This window comes from Protopterus annectens, chromosome 3.part0 (assembly GCF_019279795.1).
Source record: "Protopterus annectens isolate FY-2018-M chromosome 3.part0, PAN1.0, whole genome shotgun sequence".
NCBI lineage: Eukaryota > Metazoa > Chordata > Ceratodontiformes > Protopteridae > Protopterus > Protopterus annectens.
In genome coordinates, this window is record NC_056731.1 from 1,770,412,643 (window position 1) to 1,770,434,277 (window position 21,635).

General features: G+C 38.9%; 1 protein-coding gene across 2 annotated transcripts in view; it reads left to right on the forward strand.

Annotated features, from left to right (window-relative positions):
* The window catches only part of ZFHX4 (zinc finger homeobox 4), a 482,814-nt gene that overhangs the window by 425,911 nt on the left and 35,268 nt on the right, over positions 1 to 21,635 (forward strand). For both annotated transcript variants that reach the window (XM_044065820.1, XM_044065821.1), the window contains one exon: positions 20,266 to 20,399. In XM_044065820.1, coding sequence (XP_043921755.1) covers positions 20,266 to 20,399 — 134 coding nt within the window. The remainder of the gene's footprint in view (positions 1 to 20,265; positions 20,400 to 21,635) is intronic.

The following is a 21,635-nucleotide window of genomic DNA, read 5'->3' on the forward strand; positions in this document are numbered from 1 at the left end:
ATAGGAAATTTACACTAGGCCTGGCATCCATGTTCCTTATGGACAGAGGTAGTTTATAAATATTGGTCCCTCAATGTCCTATTTGGATACAGGACATCATTATTCTTTTGGGAAAACTTGGCTAGGCTTAGAACCCCCCCCCCCCCCGGTCATTAGCCTAGTAACAGTCTATGAATCTATGAAAAGTCAGGAAGCAAAGTGAGGTTAATACCAGTGCACTGCAGGACTGAGGGTTGGTTTATTTTAACCTACCCCTTTTCCCATCCAGTTATATGAGCGTATCACTAAAAAACACACCCACACTTATGCTTCTCCAAGAGCATATCATTGTAGACATCTTTTGTTGATTTCCACACAGCCAGTGCAATGTGTTTGTTGTGACACCTCAGTTATTTTCTCAAGGGGATCCCAGGCAGTGCAAAAACTTTGCCCCTTCCTATATGAGAAAACGCCAGACCTACGTGAGTAGTTTTCCCTCCTTTGGTGTTCTCTTCCCCTTAAATGGCTACTGCAAACCGGGTCGCCAGTATTGCAAAAGAAATGCCTTCATCCATGCTGCCAGTTTAAACACCAGCACACACACACACACACACACACACACACACACACACACACACACACACACACACACACACACACACACACACACACACACACACACACAAACATAAATTTAAATTGTAAGTATTATGCTGGTGTCAGCATACAGATAAAGCATTCCCTTATATTTTTATTTGGTGTCTGAATGATCAATCAAGACCTTCTAAAATGAGGTCCAGTTTAAAAATCTATGAATTGCTCCAAGGCTTTGTTACCTCATGGTAGGCTATATTAAGTAACAGGTACAGGGAGAGACGTCTCCTGCATGGTGGTATAGGTTTTTGCTTCTAGCATCATCCAGGTCCATAGATTTTTATTCCTGTTTCACTAATTTACCAGACTAGGATGTCTTAGGTCTTTATTTAGTTTGTTGTATCCCTTTACATCCTGTTATAAGTCCCTGTGATTTGATTAACCGAAGGTAAGTTTCACGGCCCTGCTTGTTTAGACCTACCAGTCCTTTCCCATCACATCTCCTACCCCTTACAAATCCCTGCCTGGTAATTATTTTTCTTGTGCCATATTCTGTATATTTACAGGTGTGCCTTTTCTACAGTGTGCCTCTTGCAGTAGTGCATCTTTTAAGCCAATTTCAGTTCCATGTCTGTAGTCCATTTAACAAATCTAAAACAGTAACATGCATAACTCCGCTGTCATGACTTTTTTTCTTTACTTCCCATATTGAGACTGAGCCTTTTCTTCGCTTAGCTAGGCAAATCCCCCCATTGACAAGTTAGGGATGTTTCTTTCCCAGTGTCCTGTCTCTTTTGGCTCCAATAACAATTATTACTGTGTGTTTCGTCATAGTCCTTCTAACCATTGACTAACTACAAGTAAATCAAGAGATACAAACATGCAGGAAATCATGCACATGTATGTCCACATGAAGGCAGACACCGCCCCTGTATAGAACTCTCTAAGAATTTTAGTGTAAAGCCCACTCTTTGCACTTTGTTATACTTCATGTTTTGTTGAGTCATGGATGATAATTATGTACATAATGCAAGTTTTTTTAAAGCTGGGTGAGCTGATTTAGCATTTTATAGTGTGAAATTAGTGAGGTCTAAAGACTGACATACATATTTTTGCTTGGATTAATTTCAGATTGGCTAGCCACAATTTATTAATTTATTGGTCCCTTAACCACTCACTCTTGGGTTCCTATTACATGATCAAAGTTTTGAAACTTCGAACATAATAAAGTCGAACCCTTATGTTCGAAGTTTCAGAACTTCAAACACATAAAAAAAAAAAGAAAAAAACAAAACTATCTGTTGTAAGCAGGGGGGCAAGCCCCCCTGCATCCCCCATACCCCCTGCTCTTTAAATATACCAACTCCGAGATCACAGTACAGTTCAGTAAAGGGAAATCTTCCCTTTCCGCACTGTAGTGTGATCTCGGAGTTGGTATTGCCCCCCTGCTTACAACAGTTAGTTATGTTTTTTCTTTTGTTATTTTTTTTTTTACGTATTCGAACTTTTACAAGTTCGAACATATGGTTTCGACCATATAGTGTTCGAACTTGTAAAAGTTCGACTACATAATAGGAATCCTCACTCTTTATTTCCATCCATACCCCCAGTTAGTGTTTTCACCCTCTCATCACCCTTATTAGGGAGATGTCTGACTGAATCCTGTAGTGACCCTGTGGGTGAGTCTCCCCACTTCAAGGAGAGAATTCCTTGGAGACTACTATCTCTAGGACTGCCAGACCCCCTCCACCATTCCGTATGTGGGCAGCTGTCTGGTAGAATGCTGTTATGACCCTGCACCTGCAAGTGAAACCTACTTCTCTAAGGAGAAAACAATGTTATGGTCCATCCTGTAAAATTATCATCCCTCTTTCAAGAGGGCCAAAAACTGGGAGGTGGGCATCCTAGACATAACAGGGGTGTGGAATTCTGTGATATGCAGACGGCTGTCACTGTCTCTGATGCTAGCTCGATCATGTCCTCCCAGTACCATCACAATAGCAACTTGCCATCAACTAGTGAAAAAATACCTGACTCCCAATCAGTATAGCTCAAACAGAAACTCCAATCCCTCCACCCAGGATGGGCAAGATGATCTAAAGACTCATTCCTGCCCCACCCCTTGCCATGCCTCCTGTAGCACTAGAAATCAAACCTGGGTCCTCTGAGTTGCAGACAAAGGTCCATGCCTCCAAGCCACAGAGGTAGTAGTGCCCATTTACTGACATTGAGTTCTTATTTATGTACTATTTATTACATATCTGGCAAACTGTTGAGATCTACTGAAGGGTTTGTCCCTTTGTCAAGGGAAGTTTGGAGTAAAGATGCAGTGGAAGCAATGAATGATTTAAAACATGAACAGCAGTACATAGCTAATGAAAGTGCAGTATTATATCACAATAAGAGCAATGCAAATAGTTTGTGAGAGACTGCAGGGATATCAGTACTTCACGGAGCACAGCACGTAAAAAGAGATGACTGGAATATGACTAATCACATGCAAGTGTATGCAAGTGTACAAAAAACATCTGTCTTAGTCAAGGTATACCGGGAGAATTGGAATGAACGCTAACTATATATTTAAGCATTTATAAATATTTATTGTTGATAACTGAGCTAAACATGTTTTATGCAAATAAAACAGCTATCTGAAGCTAAATGATGCAATGTGATTGCCATATGAAAGCAAAATATTTGCCAGGAAAATGGTTCCCTCCCCCACACGTCCAGCACCTTGCACACACATTCCAGATGAAAGGGATTCTGTTTTTTATGTTGACACATCTGGGTATCTGTCCAAAGAACAGACTGCAGAATGCTCTGAAATGAAAATTCCAGACAGATTTTGAAGTTTTGAACTGGCTTAATAGTTTTCGGCAAATGTGAGGGAAAAATTCTGAGCCCTTCCTTTAATCTGAGAGTTTCAGAATGAAACTGCTAAATCTTTTGGGCTGAAATGAAGAAATGTAACAAAAGTTATTTTTTCCAAGTCTGTCTCCAGAAAGTTCACACATAAATGCAAGCATTAATCTTTTAGAAAGATCAAAAGGACTCTTTCTAAATACGAATGGTGGGCAAGTTGGAGAAGATATACAAAAATATACTTTAAGTGGTCAAGTATTACTGGAACAACATTCTTGAGACAGCAGTGTGATCACAATAGTGAATACATTCAAAAAACATGAGAGAAACACAAGGCAGCTTGCACTGCGCGTGGGAGTATAACTTGATTGTTAAGCAAGTTCTACAGCCTTTTTTTAACCTGCTTGTTGAATGGGTAATCCCACTTGACAAAATGTCCATTTTTCAGGGTTGACTCAAAACTACTGTCTGGTTAAGTGACATGGTCAGAGTCACACAGTCAGAACTCTCCCTGATAATAAGGGTGATGAGACAGTGAAGATAACTGGGGGTATGGATGGACATAAAGTGTGAGTTGTTACGGGACCAAGTCCTTGAGGAAAGACCAAAACCTTGTTTTATTATTTATGTGTACATCTTTACAATTACACATAACAAATCACTGGTACTGCATAGTGTGGGATTTAATTATCTCTGAACATAGTACTGCTAGCACATTTAGACACTTTAGTGTGTGTGTGTGTGTGTGTGTGTGTGTGTGTGTGTGTGTGTGTGTGTGTGTGTGTGTGTTTGTGTGTGTGCAACCAAATATTTAGACAGAATGATAAGTCTGTCTGAGTGTCATATATGTCCATAGGTTCACAGGTACTAGGCTATCGACCACTAGGGCCCTTAAAAGCCTAGCCATGCAACCCAAATGTCACCTACAAATTTGATTTATATTTGATTTGTAAGGGGTGATTTACTTACTGCCTATGTCCATCAAAGACAAAGGAGCCAGACCAGGGGTGAATTTCCAGTGACTGCAGACTCTTTCCTTTTATCTTCAGTGGCATCCTGTGGTCCACCCCCCCCCCAATGGCACTTTGTTCAGCTGTAATCCATCTTCTTTGACAATGCTTCTGTAGTAACTGTTGCAAACATAACACACATCTGCCTTTATTCAAATAGGTTTACCTCAAATGATGTACACTATATAACCAAAGTTACTCTGATGGTGAAGACAGCATATATAAGATCAGGAAGCTGTAATATGGTGGTACACCTTTTGTGTGGCAACACATTACCTATCCATTTGTTTATCTAAGCGATGTAATATACATACAGATGCACACACATTCACACTCACAGGCTGTAAGGTTGTATGAGGCATACTGTGGCCTTGCGTGTACCTTCAGTGAGTCGATATGTGGTAACATAGGAGACTGATTGTAGCTAGTCATGCGGTATGGCACAGGAGAGTGATAAGAAGTCTGGTTTAATAGCAGTCTTCTGCCTGTTTGTCCAGATAAATGCAGCACTATTGGCCAGCCTGCTGACACAGAGGCAGGGTATCTATACGAGAAACTGGCAAATTGAGTTCAGGAATTGGCTGGCCAGAGGTACAGGATGAAGCAGCCAATAGCCAGCTGTCCTTCCCTGGGGAAAGTCTGAGGGAAACCTAGTGCATTTCAGCCTCTTTCGGAGACCCCGAGCCTTACAGGCTGACTGAGGGAAAATGAGGGGGGAATTGTGATAACATTATCACATTGCCGCAGTAGCTGCTCCCACAGCTAGAGACTATGACTTGTGTGCGCATGAGTGATGGCTGCCGGCTTCATGCCACAAATATCCTTAGGATCCCTCCCATGAAAATACTGGCTGTCCCAAGGTAAATTCCCTTTGGAGTTCAGACCACCTGGTGAAAGGTTATGTCTGTGGGTATCCAGTAAGAAGCAGTTGGGACATATGGGACTGGGCAAGTGAGAAAGTCAGTGAAAGCAGCCACAGGTTTCGTGGGGTCAGGTGGGGAGCATAATAAAAAAAACAAATATAGCACTACCTGTCTATGTTTAAGCAAGAGTAGTGTGAAACTAAGAGAGTTTACCTTAATTTGTTTGTTTATTTCTTGCTCAGGCTTTGGTCCATTTATTCTTCCAATTTTTAGCATCCAAGGACACAGAGACAGTGATTTAAGAGCCAGGTTTCACAGCCTCATACAGCAGAACAGTAAAGATTTTTCTTTCTTTTTGTTTTTTGAATGCCAGGCAGTGAGATACGATGCCTGGTATTCTAAGTTCATTGTAGTCGCATTCTTCTACTCAAGTGCAGTGTTCATCTGGAGTGCTGTGCAATAACCGGTGGGCTTGCCTCTTGAGTCATTAAATAGTAACTCTATTTCTGGGCATTCACAGATTGTGTCTCTGCAACAGGAATCTGCCAACACCCTCTGCTCTGTATTGATTAGTACAAGGGCACATGGGCACACACACATACAGACTTATTCTGGTGCAGTTGGTACATATATTAGTCTGATGCAGTTGATCAAAAGGTGTATTTTGTCAAAACAGGAATGGTTGACTTGCTTGGTCAACTCCTGTTTCATAGCTGTACTAACAGTGGTTTCGTGCAAGATCTGCAAACAGTGGGTTACAGAAATGTCTCCTTTCACCACTGTTGTACAATCTCATAATTAGTACCCTTAAGTAGTAGAAGGTGTGTTTACCACTGTTGTACAATAAAATAATTAGTACATTTAACTAGTAGGAGGTGTGTTTACCACTGTTGTGTAACCTTATAATTAGTACACTTAACTAGTAGAAGGTGTGTTTACCACTGTTGTACAATCTCATAATTAGTACATTTAATTAGTAGGAGGTTTAGAGTGGGTGTGGGGGGAGGGGTGAAGGAAGGATTTGTCCTTTACTCCCCAAAAAACACTTACTTTTAAAATTTTATTTTTAACCAAACACTATAGCAGTGTAAGCTGATTAATGGATTTATTAACATTTTGAGTTTATGATCCAAAAGAAAAAAAAATACACAAAAACACACACACACACACACATGTCTCATGAAACAGTAAACACTCAGATGAGCCATTCGCATATTATATACAGTACGTATAAGTATAGCCCTCTGTAAAAATGATTGTTTTTTTGTTTTCATCTTCCAGGGTTATGTCCCAGGGCATAAACACTTGCTCATCAGTACTTTGATTTCGATGAGTTTGTGATGATTATGTGTAAGCTGACACAATGTGAGATATTTATATATATGTTTTTCTCTTATTTTATGTTACAATATTGTGCATATCATGCGACTTCTGTTTGAAAATTATTGATTTCATACCGTAAACCTACAAATTATACAAAACTTACCTTCTCATGTAAACAAATGTGTCAACTTTCACTGCTTGTTAATAGTGTACAAAAGCTTCGGTCCTCAGGCCTTCACTAAAAAGGAATTATGCGTTGCCCAGTCAGACTTTTGCAGTAAACAAATGCTAATAAATAATTGTTATATATTTTTATTATATGGCACACTGTTTGGTAGCTCTCAAATGGATTTTATGTTGTCATTATTGTGCCATCTGAATTTGTGCACACCTTTTAATTTGTATCCCCTTATTTTTATCAGCTTGAGTAGATCTAAGTATATAATTGTCACCTTCCCCCAGTTTAATTATCACCTTTCCTGGCGTTACCTGCCATTGGTAGTAGGACATGTCTTTTCTCTTCACACTGGACATACAGTCATATGAAGTGAAATACAGTGATTTGATTGGGTATATTTTGATTAACACAAGCAAAGGATGGCACTACTGTCTATTGGCTAGTAGTCCACCTGCTTCTCCATCTGTTGGCTATATCCATTTATGATTTGATTGGAATAATCATCTGAGCTGTACATGATTTGATTAACATGCCAATTGACAAGTTTTTCTAATAAATTACATATTTTTCAATTTTTCTACTGTTTATTAGTCAATAAATCTTTAATAAACCACTCAGTGTTGGTTCATTCTGTTAGTATGAGTATATTCCTGTAGTTTCATAAGGTGCTACTAGGTGATAAACCGGTTGTTCCTTTTACAGTCTAGCAACTGCAATCCCTCAGGTATACCCATCTAGTTACTTCCCCCGTTGGTAACGGGGGTGGGGTCATGCCATTGGCAAGTTTGCTCATTAGATTTAAAGATAATGAAGAACATGTGCTGCTTTACAGAAAACTGTAGCTTGTTCCAGAGGTGAGGGATTCTTTGGGATTGATACTTGTCACAACAATAAGCCCCCATGTACATGTTATGATAAATTTAGGTTCCTTGATCTTGTGTTTTGTTATTTCCAGTTCTGTGGAAAAGTAGTTTGTTAAGTAGGTTTGGATTATTTACACTTTGGAGGTCAGGCATAGATTATTTAGAAATCTGTAAGAGAGACAGGGAAGAAAGACAATGCTTCTGGGTGTTCTGAGTAGCACAGCAAGCTCCTACTTGATACATTTTAGTGAGGAACTGTAGTGGGTTTTCAAGTTTTGTTAGGTGTTTCCACATGTACATGCCAAAGGGTACATTGTATTCTAGTACAGGCCTGAAGAGGGACAAGTAGTGGGGAATGATGACTTCCTTTGACCAAAAGGAGTTTCCCCTAGTAGTCATTTGGTTGAGGTAAAAGGCTTTCCCAATGACAGCAGATGCACGGTGACCAAAAGCTAGTTCTTTATCAATGAAGGTGCCTAGGTCTGTTTGACAATGTCTATTTTAAGGAGGGTGCCTTTTATGTGGCAGGTGTGCAAGTGGCAGTTTCCCAAATAGTACAGTACTACATTTATTGGTTCTCAACTTTAGACTGTGATCCTGACACCAGGAGTTTGTCACAGTTAGAACCTCTAGGAGGATCTGAGTGTATCCAAGGGTGCAGATAGTGACTCCAAGCTTGTAGACAGATATAAACTTGGTCAGTCAGAGGCTTTAAATGTCAGGTTTGACATCAGAGAAGTAGAAACAAAATATAAATTGTCTCAAAAAAAGCCCTGGAGTACACCACTGGCAGAACTGTAGATAGGATAGGGCAAAGGGTGCGTTTGTCCTCAGTGTAAGATGTCAGGGCATCACAATGCTGAATACTAGCATTTCAATTAGTATGGCAATTTTGCACTGATGCCATACTCTTGGAGGATAGTGTGCCATTAACTCTAAGAGAATGTTGTCTGTCTGTAAGCCAGTTGGCAATCCATTGCATTACATGGGGATTTTTATTACACTCACCTAGTCAATAAGGGGTTGTGGTTTGATGTAATGGTTAAGATGTTTACTCCGCATGTGAGAGGTTCAGGGTTTGATACTCACTAAAAGAAATTAACTAGGCTTAAAATGACCCACAAGATCAATTAGCCTAGTACTCATCTATGAACCTATATACCTATGATAATGCCAGAGTGGAATATAGTGTCAAAAGCTTTAGCTAAATTGAGGTAAGCACAGTTATCCTCATCTAGTGCTTCTGTGACAAGTTTCAAAGGTATCATTTAGGTTAAACAGGCATGCTCTACCTTTTACAATGTCAGATTGCTTAGGATTTTAGGATTATAAGTTCATTATTTTCCTATTTATGAGGGCCATGATGATGTATTCCATCACACTGCTAATGAAGATAGTGAAGCTGAAAGGTCTGTTATTGCCGGGGTCACTGGTGGGGCCTCCCTTGTGAAAGGGAAGTACCGCACTCATTCTTGAGGCCTCTTGTACATATCCATTGGACAGGCTGTGGTTGAACTGTTTAAGAAGTGGTCATATTAACCCGGAAACAGGCCAGTGTGTTGTATGGACCCACAGAGTTGATGTCTTTGGTCTTGGAGTTCAGTTTTATAATCTGTTCAGAGGTAATTACCAGGAGTGTGGGCTGGATCATTTGTACTGCGATGTTTATAAGCATCAAGGGTGGGAGCTATATCCTTACAGTTTGAGTGGGTAATGCCATTAGAGATAATGCAATAAAGGCCATTATGTCTGAGGTTCTGCACAGAATAAAAGAATGTTTTGTGGTTATCCTTTGCTGACATGGCAACTGTAGTTCATAATGAGCTCTGCTGAGATGTGTATACATACATACATATATATATATATATATATATATATATATATATATATATATATATATAAATATAATGTGTACGTGTGCATGTGTGTATATGTATATAGATAGACAAATAGATATGACAAGTTTAACCCTTTATCTTAGCTCCCATAAGCCCTTACAAACCACTTATTTTACATTATGTTGAGTGCTGATCCATCTGCCCTTTTTAAAGGGAGAATACATGTAATCACTAAGTGCTTTTGCTATCATTTTATATTTTAATTAACTTTATCAGAATTAAAGAAATGTAGTAAACTTTGCTCATTACGGTATTGTGCCAATTATCCTTTCAAGCCCTTTCTTTTTTCTCTCTATGGCTGTTGTTGGCTCTTGAAAAATCCACCAAGACCCCAGTGCAGAAGAAAGTCACTAAGACTTTCAAAAAGTACAAAGACCCAGGAACACAGATGTGATGTAATACCTTTTATTGGACCAACATAAGTATTACATCATGACTGTGTTACAGTGTCTTTGTGTTTTCAGTTAGTGGACCGATACGGCATTTCTTTAATTTTTTTCTTCTATTGCTTCCCATCCCAGTTAATAACTAGCTCACATAATGATACAATCATGCAGATATCCTCAAATGGTAACTTGTCTTTATTTTAAACTAGCAGGATCACTCATACGCTAAAGGTTAAACAGAGAGTTATCCACATTCCCCACTAAACTTTAATAATAATAAATGACCCCATCCTGTCAATGTATTCCTTATCTCTCCATGATTTGCATTTACTAAAATATGATCCACTATTAGAGCAAATTTGTGCTTGTTGTTAGCTATTTTCTTATCCCCTTGTGCTTCTAAACCCTGTTGGCAGCGTCCTCATCCTCATGCTCCCCTGATATAAACTCCCAAAAACAGTGCTATCTGCCCAAGAAGGACACTACCCTGCTGAATACAGTACTCTGAAGTTAGCCCACTATAAGTTTAATACGATTTCCACAACACATACGAAGTCTGCAGTACAAAAATCACGGTCCACAGTACATCCAATAAGTCAAGACTTATTGGATGTACTGTGGACCATGATTTTTGTACTGCAGACTTCGTATGTGTTGTGGAAATCGTATTAAACTTTGGATTGGTTATTTGGGTCCTGGTTTCGGTGATTCTCCATCTGTGAATATTTTTACCAGTGGTGACTGCCTTTTGGCTTTGTTTTCTAGCCCACTATAAGGATACAACCTGTCCCACTTTGCAAGGGACAGTCCCTCTTTGGGCAGCTGTGTCCTGCAAAAAAATTGTAAAATTGGCTAATGTCCTGAGATTTTAGGACAAAATTATTTCCTATGTTTTATGTAATAGTCACATAAAACAGTTATTCTGTATCTGAAACACCTAAATGTTATAAGAAATGCTATAAAAAACAGAATAAGCAACTAAAATAGTACAAGAATAAGCTTCTATTTAGGCAAAAATGTGAAGTTCTGTCCTTTGTACTGGCTGTGGGTATGTTTCGGCCTGCAAAATCTGCCATTTGTACCAAAAATGTCCCACCTTGGGCATTTGAAAAGGTGGCAACCCTAGCCCACTACAAAGTGCAAAGGTAGCTTCCCTGATATAAACTCCCAAAAACAGTGCTATCTGCCCAAGAAGGACGCTACCCTGCTGAATACAGTACTCTGAAGTCAGCCCACTACAAAATGCAAAGGTAGCTCCCCTGATATAAACTCCCAAAAACAGTGCTATCTGCCCAAGAAGGATGGTACCCTGCTGAATACAGTACTCTGTAGTCAGCCCACTACAAAGTGCAAAGGTAGCTCCCCTGATATAAACTCCCAAAAACAGTGCTATCTGACCAAGAAGGACGCTACCCTGCTGAATACAGTACTCTGACTTCAGCCCACTACAAAGTGCAAAGGTAGCTCCCCTGATATAAACCCCCAACAACAGTGCTATCTGCCCAAGAAGGACGATATTCTGCTGAATACAGTACTCTGAAGTCAGCCCACTACAAAGTGCAAAGGTGGAAACTTATTACTGTTCACCATTTTAAACTGTAAGCTGCTAACTGGGGTCTAAAACTCCCAACTCAAACTAAAGTGTAGTTTACCTTGAATTAACCCTAGATTTGCATTAACTGTAGCTCATTTACTAAAAATTGTATTACAAAACAGCAAACCTATTCACTAAAAATTGTATTAAAAAAGCAAAACTATAGCTAGCAAAATTAAGTGCTAAAAACTGGTGTAATTTAAGAGCTAAAATACTTACCTTACAGCTCTAGGAAGCCCTAGGAAACCTTGTTAACTGCAATAGCCTGACTCCTCCCCAGAACAGCTATGTAAGCAAGGTTTCATATCTACCTACTAAGACCCGCCATTTTCAAACACCTGGTGCTTCTAAACCCTGTCGGCAGCATCCTCATCCTCAGGGTATGTTGTATTTAGTTGTAACTGTTTGCTCTGCTTCAATTACAGTATAAATGATAGAATTTACTTGTTCTGTTGAATCCTTAGTCATAGCTGTCTGCCCTGCTCATTTACAGTAGAAACACCAGCATTTACTAGCCCTGTTGAATATTTAGTTGTAGCTGCTAGCCCTGTTTAGTTTACAGCAGAAACAAAAGTAATTGCAAACCCTGCTGAATTTGTGAGTTGTAACTGCTGCCCTATTAACTTACAGTAGAAATGAAAGTACTTGCTTGTCATGTTTGAAGTAGAAACGGCAGCTAAATTACCTACATTGAAAATGTTTGCCCCGTGCTTTGATTTATAGATGTGATCGTTTGAGTTTGTGTTTCATGTTGTTTGCGCTCTAGTCTGATAATTGAAGAATATACTGCAGTTGTGTCCTTAAAGTTATGCCTAGTTTCTTAAAAGAAGCATGATTCTGGCTTTAGGTTTAAAATCAACTGCTCTCAGTGTTCGCAGCTTTACAGAACTTGTAAGTTGCCATAAATAACATAATCGAGATGCATAGGTACTGCTCTGTGCTTCTTAAATGCCATTTTTGACTGGCTGTGATGTACAGGAGAAATATTTCACACCAATTTGATCTGTGCTAGAAAAAAGAAAAGTAGAAGCCATTTTAACTGCTAACTGAGTGCTGAATGAACTAATGTCTGCCTACGTCTCACTAGCAGTCCCCTATCCTTGGCAACTGATAAACTTGATTTTTCTTCTTCCTTGGTCTGTAATTATAATGCTGAACTGCCTCTTACCTACCTATTTAATTAACTTGCTCTACTCTAATTTCCAGGTAGCTCCCCTGATATAAACTCTCCAAAACAGTGCTCTCTGCCCAAGAAGGATGCTACCCTGCTGAATACAGTACTCCGAAGTCAGCCCACTACAAAGTGCAAAGGTGGAAACTTAATACTGTTCACCATTTTAAACTGTAAGCTGCTGACTGGGGTCTAAAGCACCTATAGTTTGTCCACATTCCAAATTGGCTAACTCCCAACTTGAACTAAAGTGCAGTTTACCCCTGCCCCCTCCAACTATTGTATTCCTAACCTTGAATTAACCCTAGATTTGCATTAACTGTAGCACATTTACTAAAAATTGTATTACAAAACAGCAAACCTATTCACTAAAAATTGCATTAAAAAACAGAAAAATAATAGTTAGCAAAATTAAGTGCTAACAACTGGTGTAATTTAAGAGCTAAAATACTTACCTTACAGCTCTAGGAAGCCCTAGAAAACCTTGTTAACTGCAATAGCCCCGCTCCATTCTCCCTCACCTAGCTCGGGCTCACTTCGCTCCCCTCCCTGCCCCCAATTTCCACCCGCCCCCACTACCTCTACATTTATAGTAAAATAGCCACTCCCCTGCTACTAGATCCTATCAGCTTTCATCTGGGTTATTTCATCCCACCCCCATTCCTCTATCTACATTTTACTAGTACCTATCAGCTTTTATCTGGCATTCTCCCACCCCCTTCCAGCACAGTTACCTCCACACTTTCTTCTGGTGTTGTATCACCAGGAAAAACAATTCCTTAATGCACTAGCTGTATCCCTAACAATGATACACTCCCCTCTACTACCCCTCCTGCTTGTCCCATACCTCCTTACCTTGTATGAAAACCAGCTTCTCACAGGAATTCAAGTCCCAAAAGGCCATACTATCACCCCAACTGTAAATCATCCCACCTTCAACCATACTTATAATACCGCGTCCTGTTCACTCTATCAACACACCAACCCTTGGCACATTAGCCCTAGATCCAAACACTACTACAAATTTATAAATAAATTCTTGAAGCTTATCACCTAAATACAGGCCTAGCCTAATACTTGGTGGGGATATTCACTCCAACCCTGGCCCATTTATATACACCCCCTCTACTTCTAACCTAAGCTACAAACCTACAATCAATAGACCAACTAACTATCTCCTAGCCTGTCATCTCAGTATTAGAAGATTTAATAACAAGGTACATGAACTGCATGCACTCCTGGCTGTCCACTCCCCTGAGATTCTCTGTCTATCTGAAACCTGGTTAAAACCTAACACTACAGACAATGAAGTGTTACCACCTGGGTATAACATACACAGGCTGGATCGTATTTCCAGGAAGGGGGGTGGGGTAGCTATACTGTGCAAATCTGAGTTGAATGTGACTATAGATGTAACACAATCACCTCTGATTAATAACTGTGAAATTCTTGCCACTAAATTGCAACTTAACAAAAGTAAATGCATTAATATCATCTGCATGTATATTCCCCCAGGTAACAATATAGCTACACTTGAAGACACCCTGCACTGGCTATCATGTCACTACCCCCAAGAAACCCTACTACTCTGAGATTTTAACATAGACTGGGGCACCCATTCCTCAGAATCCCCAATTACCCATATTAACCTGCATGGATTTACACAAATCATATCCACCCCTACCAGGTTGGGTAAACCCAACCATAAAGAAAGCATACTTAACTGGGTACTCATAAATAGTCACCCCCAACTGTACACTGCTGGTACCCCCCCCCCCACAATGACCTAAGCGATCACCTTCTCACATATATAATTAAGCACAAAGCCATTAATCCCCAACAACCCCTACTCAGAAAAGTTAGAAACAAAAAAGACTTTGACCCTGCCAAATTCTAACAGAAACTTAACTCATGTAACTGGTCTGTTCTAAAACACCTCCCTTAGAGGAGGCAGTTGTTACTTTAATAACAAATTTCTTGAGATCCTTGATTTGCATGCACCTGCTCATTTAACGAGAACAAAACCAAAAACTGCTCCATGGCGTCTGGACTCAAAATTACCCGTAGAGACAAAGTATGAGCTTTGTGGCGTTCTACTAAAGACCCCCAAGATCAAATTAAATACAGGCAATCTAGGACTGAAATTAAAAAATCCATTTTACAAAACAAAAAAACAATACTACTGTAATTTACAGACAGTAAATCAAAATAACCCTCAGACATTTTGGGCAGGTTTCAATAATCTACTACATCCTGGACAAACTTCTACCCCTATCCCTGCTGCTACCATTGATAAACCACCCAAGGATATTTCAGATAGTTTCAACCAATTCTTTACTGAGACAATTCAAGTCCTAGCTAGCCAATTACCTCCTAGCTCCCCTGGCCCTGAAAGTACCACCCCTAGAAACCTACTCTCGTTCAGCTTCCAACCAGTATCCACGTCACTTATCCGTGCCTTGATCAAAAAATTAAAACCCACCACACTTTCCGCTGAACAACTCCCTGCCGAATACCTTCAAAAATCAGCTGATGCTATTGCCTACCCAGTATTAATACTAATTAATCAAACCATAGCAGAAGCTAGAATTCCCAGCATCTGAAAAATATCCTACATAATCCCACTTCATAAAGGAGGCAGCTCTACTGAATTCACCAATTATAGACCAATAGCTATACTCTCTCCACTTGCAAAGATTATGGAAAAATGTATTCATAGACAACTCATGCACCACCTAATCCAGAATCACCTCATGGCAGGTACTCAACACGGCTTCCATCCGCACCACAGCACTACGTCATCCCTACTAGCTTTTAGCAACACCATAAACCATAATCAAAACAACAATCACATATCCTCCGCCCTCTTCTTGGATCTTTCCAAGGCATTTGACATGGTTGACCACCACCTTTTAATAAACACCCTACAAACATTCTGCCTAGATACTAAAGCCCTTCAATGGTTTAAATCCTACCTGAATGGGAGACAGCAGGCTGTTCTCTGGCAAAACAAACTCTCTAACCTATTACCTAACACCCTTTGCATACCACAAGGCTCTATACCAGGGCCCTGCTGTTTTCAGACTTCATTAACGACCTGTATACTGTCATCCCAAAAGTGAGCTGTATCCAATATGCTGATGACTCTACCCTTATCTGCTCGGCCACATCTCCAACAGACTTATGGTCAGCTACCCAGTCCACCTTTAACACTATAGAAAACTAGCTTTCTGAACATCCTCTGAAACTAAATCCCAAAAAAACTAAAATGCTGTTATTCTCACCAACACAAAGGTCTACTGCTTTTTACCTTTACCATAAATGCAAATGATGGCACAATAATCTCCTCTGACTCCTTTACAAAACTATTAGGTGTCATTATAGATAATCTAAAATTCGACCTACACACAAACCAATCGATCAAAACCATCAATAAAAAACTAGGGTCACTTTACAGAATAAAAGCATTCCTAACCCCTCCAGCCATAATTGTCATAGCTCACTCACCTTCTTCCAACACTTCTGTATGCATCCCCTCTACTCTCTAATCTAAACAAGACTGTACTTAACAAACTCTCAACCTGCTACAACCACATTTCCAGGTTTGTCACTGGGCTGCCTTTTAGGACACACCATTGCATCAATCTTAACCAGCTTGGGCGGCTTGAACTACCCAGTCTAATCCAGTACAACCAACTGATCAGGGCTTATAAAATCCTTTATAATCCGGATAATACTCCTGCACTTAAAAATCTTATCACCCCCTGTAATAATCCGCGACTGCTTCGATCCTCTAACAGAATACTAATTCAGACAAGCAAAATTAACAATGCAGCTGGTGACTCTCTCTTTGCAAACTCTGTAGGCAGATACTGGAACTCACTTCCAGCTGATATTACTTTACTCTCCTCTCCAGGTCAATTTAAAACTAGACTCAAACAACATCTGGCACTAAACTGGCTATGTCATTGTATCAAGCCTGGCTAACTCTCTTCTAGAATGTGTAAAATCTATTAATCTGCTTGCTATTTAATTTACCCCTGACTTTCACCAGGTATTAACTCTAACCTGTGAAACATGTTTATTCTTGTTTGCTTATGTAATCATTGTCAATATTATATTTGTAACATGTTTTGTTGTTTCTGTTTACCTTGGAGCTTTTCTCCCTGGGCCTCCGCTGAAAATGGACGTGCATCCAGTCATAGGTTCATAGGTAGGTACTAGGCTATTGGCCCTAGGGCCTATATAAACCTAGCCAAAAAATGTACCCTGGCTTTTGCCACCCAAGAAAATTATTTTCCTGTGCCCCTGTCGAGCAGAGCCACAGAAGTGATCCCTGGGGTGAATTTCCCATTTCCCATGCAGTCATCAAGATTTTTTATGAAGAGTGCTAATGAGGAGTTGTCTTTGACATAGATAGGTAGTCTGTTCCAGAGTATGGAAAGTCTCTGGGACAGTCGGACTATTCCGGTCAACAAATGTAAAATAAAATAAAAATAAATATATAAATAAATATGTGAAGTCTAACCTTGCTCCTTTGCACTTGATGATAACTTTATATTTTGAGAAAAGCTATAGTAGATTGCGAATGGCACACTGTCTGATGCTGTGTTAAACTGTGCAAATTGTTGTGAACCCTTAGAAATTTAAACAAATGATAATGTATGGAAAAGAAAAAAACTGAAACCCAAATGATCTACAGAATAAGGTCTGTGAAGGATAAAATGTTTTATAAAAGTAGTTTGCAACTATAATTAATGAAATTACCTACAGGGCAAGCAACAGCAGCATTAGATTGTTGGCTAACAAAATCTCCTAAATGCACGCATCCTACATTAAGTAATTTGATTTGTTACCCAGCCTGTATGCATATATATTCGCTGTTTAACTCATTCTTTTTGTGGCATGTATTTAAGCATTACTGAAGTGATAGCCAGTGAGCATGAATCAGGTTTCTCCATTAGGACATCAGTTTGTGACCTTTAAAAATTAAGTGACTGGGGATTGAACATTTGAAGTGGTTCCAGATATTTAATGTTACTGATCTAACCCTGAAAAACTAGTGCACTCCATCAGATGTGTTTGCAGAGCTAGGAAAGGATTCGTTTATAATACTCTTACAAATGGTTTCCTTAGTCATAATTTAACTTCTTTAATGCATCCTCTTAGTCTGTTTTCATGTATTTCTTGTTATAATGTGTTTTATTATTATCTTTATTTTATAAGTTGGTCAGCTGCGTGGTGAATATACAAATTGTGTTTGTAGTAATGAAGTAAGAATAAATTATGTCTGGTAGACATGAGTTCAAGTCCCAAGTGTGTTGAGCCAGAAATGTCAACTGAGAAAAAGGGGAATGTTATCTTAGGGCCAACTAGTCCACCGAAAGAATGTTTGTTTTACAGAAGCAAACATTTTATTCATTCATTTATTTATCTTGTCTGTCTTCTAGCTAGCTAGCTGTCTATACATCAAGTAACTTTCATTGCTTCCACAGCTCAGAATGTCAAATGCATGCTGTACAGGCTTGTTTTGCCGAAATCTCAAAATTTCAACAAATGCTGGTAAAGTGTTGTCTGAGATCACAATACAGCAGTGAGTGGGTTTTAACTCTGGGTTATAACCCTTTGCCCACAGTAGTAAGATCTCAGAGTTGGTTATTACTTAATTAGCAGAGGGAGCGAGGGGTGCATATTTTACTAGCAGAGGGTGTTATGGGTGCAGGGGAGCATAAACATGGTTTAAATGTTTTTCATTTTTTGTGTTTTGACCTTTTGAGGTTGATATTGAAGGGGTTGATCATTTGCATGGCAGGAATCCCTGTCTGCCTGTCTATGTACTTATTAATATTTTCTTTGTATGTAGACATAGCACCTGTGAAACATGGACCTCAATGTCACTGTTTAACTAGGTTATGACAGTTTTCAATTTGTAGGCTTTTTTTATAAATGACTTGGCACTTTTGTAAATATAGAGTGAAAAACCTTGCAGAAACTGTTTGAAAAGGGTATCTGCCTAACTGTCCTCTAATTTTTAGACATTTTTAGACCTAAAACATATTGTTAATTTACAAATCAGTAAATATAGAAGGGAAGAAGTTTGTATAAGCATTCTGGTATTTAAATCTTTAGCTTGTTGTACATATGTTTTAAGAACTATTATAAATGAAGAGGGCTTTTTTGTAGATGGATGCATATGATGTGCTGTATGTTTAGTCCAAAATAAAAACTGCTTTAGTTTTTCTTTTGTTCTAAAGATGAAAATGAAATGAAGAAATCATATAAGACTGCCTTACTTTAATCTACCTTAATAATTAACACCATTGATCACTCATAAGCCCAGAACAGCCTTACCTCTTCTTAAGCACTAAGCATGCAAATTAATTTGTTTTTATGTACTAGAAAACCTATTGTCTTTCAGGGACAGAACACTTATGGGGCAGTGCGCACATTCCTGCCATTTGTTAGCACTGTCCGTATTTTGAAGTTATTTTAATGTATGCTTCAGTTAACTGAATCTGTGCCACTGCTCTGCTTCACAAGTGTATTCATTTATTTTCCGTCTCATAGGTTGTTTTGAGAGTAGTTATTTTAAGCTACTTTATTATATTATTTATTCTTTGTTGACTGGGTGAGTGGACTTAACCTCCCCGTGTATCACCATACTTATGTTTGTTAACCCTGTCACTAACCCTGCCCCTTTACCTGACCACAAAACAGCACATTACCATCAAAAACCCTTTTCCTAACAGTGTTACTACACAAGACACTCATACACTCACCTCACATAAGCACACACACATAGATCATTACCAGCCCTTGGTCTAGCTTTGTATGTAGTTGTGTGAAACTACTTTATTATTTTATTTATTCTTTGTGACTGGATGGATGGCCTTCACCTTCTCCTGTACCACATTACTTATGTGTTGTTAACCCTCTCACTAACCTTGCCATTGTCCCTGACCCCTACCTAACACATTACTTTACAAAAAACCTTTCCTTAACAGTGTCACTAGATAAGACAGTCATGCACGCACCTCACATGTACACATGCTCATGTGTGCGTGCACACACACAACCTAGCCCTTGCTGTAGCTCTAACCAATAAACACACACACACACACACACACACACACACACACACACACACACACACACACACACACACACACACACACACACACACACACACACACACAGACACAGACTCCTAACCCTAATGTCAGAACTTGTGGATCTTACAGATGAATAAAATGCTGGTCACAAACAACGAGAAACTGAAAAACCTGTGAGCTTTTACTTTTATTCCTATTATAGTATTAATTACAGATGTTTCACAGATTTGTTATGAATAATATTGCTGTTTAGCCAGACATCTCAACACACTGTATTTGCAAATCAGAACAAGAGCCCTTGGCAATATTTCTAATAGTCTGAATGTGTTTATAGTAGAATATACCTGCCATAAGAAGCTAGGGTAGAAAATAAACTTGAGTATGCAGGAACAATGAATATTTCACAAGTTTGTACATTATATCATTTAACAGGAATAAACACACCGGGGAAGGAACCTAAAGAAGCTATTCCAGTAACAAAGCAACCACTGTTGTCAGCAAAAGAAGAGGACGGTGCATCAAGAAAACCACCTCCTTTTGAGGAGCCCAAAATCAGCCATGAACAGGTAACTCCTATGCATATTATCCATGCATTCATTAAAGGACATCCACTGAGGACCACTGAGGCAGACAGAAAAACATGCTGTGGAGCTAAACATTTTCCTAATAATATTGCAGTAAAAATGCTTTATTCTGGCATTCGAGTCTTAGCTTATGAATTGTAAACAGGGTCACTGATCCTAACAAACTCAGTATAACTCCCAGCAGTGTCTTTACTCTTTGCTTGCAACATTCGATTAAAGTGTGCCTTTAGTTTATTCTCTTTATCTGCTTACATGTAATGTATTAAGGGTCTATTTTGTTCTGGAGTATTTGTTATATTTGCAAAACTAGCCTATCTCTATATTAATTAATTAATTTGTAATCAATTAAAAAACTGTTGCATTCTTAGATTTCAATTACTGAGCAAGCCAAAGATGCTAATCAGGAAAATTGCTGAAATAAAGCTACTTCTTGTCTAAATGACAGGGTAGATTTGTATTTGTCTACAAGCTTTACTTCAAAGGGACTAATCATCTCGTAATACATTTGTAGTCACTGTAAGTCTGTGAACCTTCAGTTGTCACTTAATTGCCTAAATGGACATAAACAGTCTCTGTAATAGAAACATTATATATGTAAAAATGTTAATGTATACAGTAACTGAACATTTGTCTTTAAGTATTACTGCAAATCAAGAGGTTGCAACAATGACTGTATCATGTACTAAAGTGAAGGTGTACATTTTGATATTCTTTTTTTAATATAAGTTGGCCACAGCAGAAATACAGAAAACCAAAAGATATTTACCAACAAAACATCTAGTGTCCTTATTACTGGACTGTGATTTATTATTGACTTGAATTGCCAAGTGCTGTTCTCGTGCATCAAAGTGATTAAGAACTTGAAGAAAAATAACTGCAAGAAAAATGAAAGCCAAGACAAAAACAAATGATGCTTTCTAGCTACCCTTGAGCAACCATGTTTTCACAAGTGACTGAGAGAAGGAAGTATTTTACGTTTGTCAGGAGAGGAGTCCAGGTGTCACTGTCCTGACCCTGGCAAAGGTACATGAATATGTGGGGTGAAGTTGGTACCTGATACCTCTTCAGAGGATGCAAAGGTTAAAAACGGAAGGCATCCTTCTTTGCCACATCTGAAAGATGGACTATGTTTTAAAAACGTATTAATGTCTAGTGTTAATTCAAGTATTATGCATATAAAAAGTGCAAAGACAGAAACAGCAGTAATTTGTAATTTTA